This window comes from Verticillium dahliae, genomic scaffold, assembly GCF_000150675.1.
Source record: "Verticillium dahliae VdLs.17 supercont1.2 genomic scaffold, whole genome shotgun sequence".
NCBI lineage: Eukaryota > Fungi > Ascomycota > Sordariomycetes > Glomerellales > Plectosphaerellaceae > Verticillium > Verticillium dahliae.
In genome coordinates this window covers 2,356,604-2,357,216 of record NW_009276916.1, presented here as the reverse complement: position 1 = coordinate 2,357,216, position 613 = coordinate 2,356,604, and the positions used below count along the sequence as shown (strand labels likewise).

General features: G+C 56.9%; 1 protein-coding gene across 1 annotated transcript; it reads right to left on the bottom strand.

Annotated features, from left to right (window-relative positions):
• Window positions 1-223: 223 nt before the first annotated feature.
• On the bottom strand, window positions 224-613 carry VDAG_01586 (hydrophobin 5; the record flags this gene model as incomplete). The annotated part of the gene is made up of 2 exons (XM_009650472.1): window positions 224-348; window positions 454-613. 2 exons carry the CDS (start codon window positions 611-613, stop codon window positions 224-226), a joined length of 285 nt encoding a protein of 94 aa, XP_009648767.1.

The window sequence follows — 613 nt, the reverse complement described above, 5'->3', positions numbered from 1 at the left end:
TTAGAGACCTCGGATGCTTGAAGATTGTCCACAACAGGTAGTCACATGTCAATCACAATGCAGGATAGAGGAATTTTCGTAGTGAGGAATATGTCAACTCAGATGATATATGGTAGCGGCTGCAAAGCCGAATAACTAATGTCCCGTGATGTACTTGAAGAAGATATGTGTGCAATGCCCCGCGAATAGGCGCGGTGCACGTATCTCACAGCCGGGCTGGTACTTAGACGCCGACGGGCTTGTTGCAGAGGACGGCCTGGCCGGCGACGGGGAGGGTGCAGCAGAAGGCCGACTTGCCGGTGGAGGCGCAGCTCTGCTTGAAGTCGTTGGCGTTGTTGGCGCTCTTGGCTGTTTTGATTGCAGTCACGGTCAGTCTTTGTTGATAACGTTGTCGAAGCAGGCCGGTATATGAAGGAAGAGATGAGATTCCTGGCAGTGGATGAGGAGACTTACGGTTCTGGCAGTCGAGGCTGGCGACGCCGAGGACATCGGTGGCGCAGCACTGGGGGTTGCCGTACAGGCCGGAGCAGACGGAGCCGCGGGTGTCGAGGGTGGCGGGGGTGGCCATGGCGAGGCCGGCGAAGAGGGCGACGATGGCAGTGAAGGACTTCAT